Source organism: Centruroides sculpturatus, unplaced genomic scaffold (genome assembly GCF_000671375.1).
Source record: "Centruroides sculpturatus isolate CEXI.00-Female unplaced genomic scaffold, Cexi_2.0 scaffold10, whole genome shotgun sequence".
Taxonomy (NCBI): domain Eukaryota; kingdom Metazoa; phylum Arthropoda; class Arachnida; order Scorpiones; family Buthidae; genus Centruroides; species Centruroides sculpturatus.
The window spans coordinates 1,056,410-1,058,214 of NW_019384396.1; the positions used below are offsets into that span (position 1 = coordinate 1,056,410).

At 36.1% G+C, this 1,805-nt stretch overlaps 1 protein-coding gene across 1 annotated transcript; it reads left to right on the top strand.

The window, feature by feature from the left end:
- The first annotated feature begins 706 nt into the window (after positions 1-706).
- On the top strand, positions 707-1,584 carry LOC111618379 (adult-specific rigid cuticular protein 12.6-like). Its single transcript, XM_023359892.1, has 2 exons — positions 707-1,015; positions 1,084-1,584. The coding sequence occupies exons 1-2, from the start codon at positions 1,004-1,006 to the stop codon at positions 1,582-1,584; spliced, it is 513 nt and encodes a 170-aa protein (XP_023215660.1). The 5' UTR covers positions 707-1,003.
- The last annotated feature ends 221 nt before the right edge of the window (positions 1,585-1,805 follow it).

Below are 1,805 nucleotides of genomic sequence, written 5' to 3' on the forward strand. Positions count from 1 at the left end.
GATGGGGTTGAACTTCAACGGACATCTATTTTATTTCATTAAATTTTACACAGTTTATACATTTCATTATTCATAAAGTGATAAAGATTTTGAGGGAGGTTGAGTTTTGTTGGACGTCCGAAGAGGGGGGTTATGGAAACTTGGACAAACTGGGACAATGGGGGAGGGAGAGTAAAAATTTCAAGAAAAATGCGGACGTAATTTATGGACAGCCGCTAAGCTTTGTACCACTATTCGCTGTGATTTATTCTGTATTTTCATTGATGATATTAGTAAAATGTTCTTATATATTTTCTCATATTTTTAAAGAGAAAATACAGTACTGTAATGTTATTGGAGAGCAAAAGTTCTTTCATATGCCGGTTTATTTTTCGAATAACTTTTGTTTAATGGTAGCGTATTGAGAGCGCCGAACGTGAAGAATCAATTCGAAAAGTTGAGTGTCCTTCGAATGAATCGATGGTAACCTTGAGTCATTGTTAGTTAATTTAATTGTTTGTCTTTCGATCGACGCAAATAATTTTTTCACGTTCTCTATTCGGAAATATCTTTTGCATTATCCCTACGATCGTTTTAAACTAATGAAAGCCTCATCAGTAATTCGCAAACATTTTTTTAAACTTGCTTTCCACCTAACACATATTGCCAAAGATATACTTGCTACTTTTCTGTCGGATTTTATTAATAGTTTGATCTCGTCCTTTATTTAAAATGACAATGACAATGCTGTATTTTAAATATAAAAAATGTATTTTTAAAATATAATTTTTGTCAGTCAATAACAATCAGACAGTCGATTAATTGATTTTTTTAAGACTCTTAACTAGTTTTAAAATAATCGGAATATCTTCTCATCAGAGAAGCTGATGAACTTGACCCAGATAGAAAAAACTATAGAAGAATGATTTAGCCTTCCAAAACTGGGTTAATAGTATGGACGAACCTTTCGATTCTTCCTATAAAAAGGGATGGAAAAATCGCTTCTTCATCAGTTCCGTTCGTCATGTTCCTTCTGGTAAGTCGAATAAATCAAATAAATAAAGAATAAACTGTGTTAACTTATAAAGTTTTATAATTATATAGGTAATTTTGGGATGCTGTTGGGGTATATCTAATGCCCAATATGCTCAAAACTCTCAACCTGTGTATCAAGACAGACCGAGGCAAACGTACGCTCCCGCTCCAGTCCATTACGTAAACATAGGCGCACAGCTGCAAGGAGACTACAAATTTGGTTACGATACGGGAAAGGGATCGGATGGACAGAGTTTTAGAGAAGAAACTAGATTACCCGACGGAAGTGTTCAGGGGGCGTATGGTTATGTGGATGCCACCGGTAAACAGAGAATCGTGAAATACACGGCAGGTAAAGACGGCTTCGTGGCTCACGGAGATGTGGGAGTAGAAGGGGCTCCCAAAGCCACCTCGCCCGGACCCGCTCCACGACCCGTAGCCACTCAGTCCGTCGCACCTCAGGGTTATCAACCTCAACAAGTGTCCCAACAACCTCCTCAACAGTACGGTCCTCCTGCGGGACAATATCAAGTCAGTAACGATGTTAATAACGGGAGGTACTATGCTTAATTATTAGTTTCATCTATGAAACAACGCACAAATATCAATAAATATTGTTTGTCTCGTCGAATGTAGATTTTCAATTTATATTCATAAAAATATTTCTGTTGATGTAAAAAATGTTGAATTTAGTTTATCGAATATAAAGTTAACGAGAATTATGGTAGGATTGACATAAAGGACAAATTTGATCGATGACAATCCACTTTACAACGAGCAAAATTTAAATA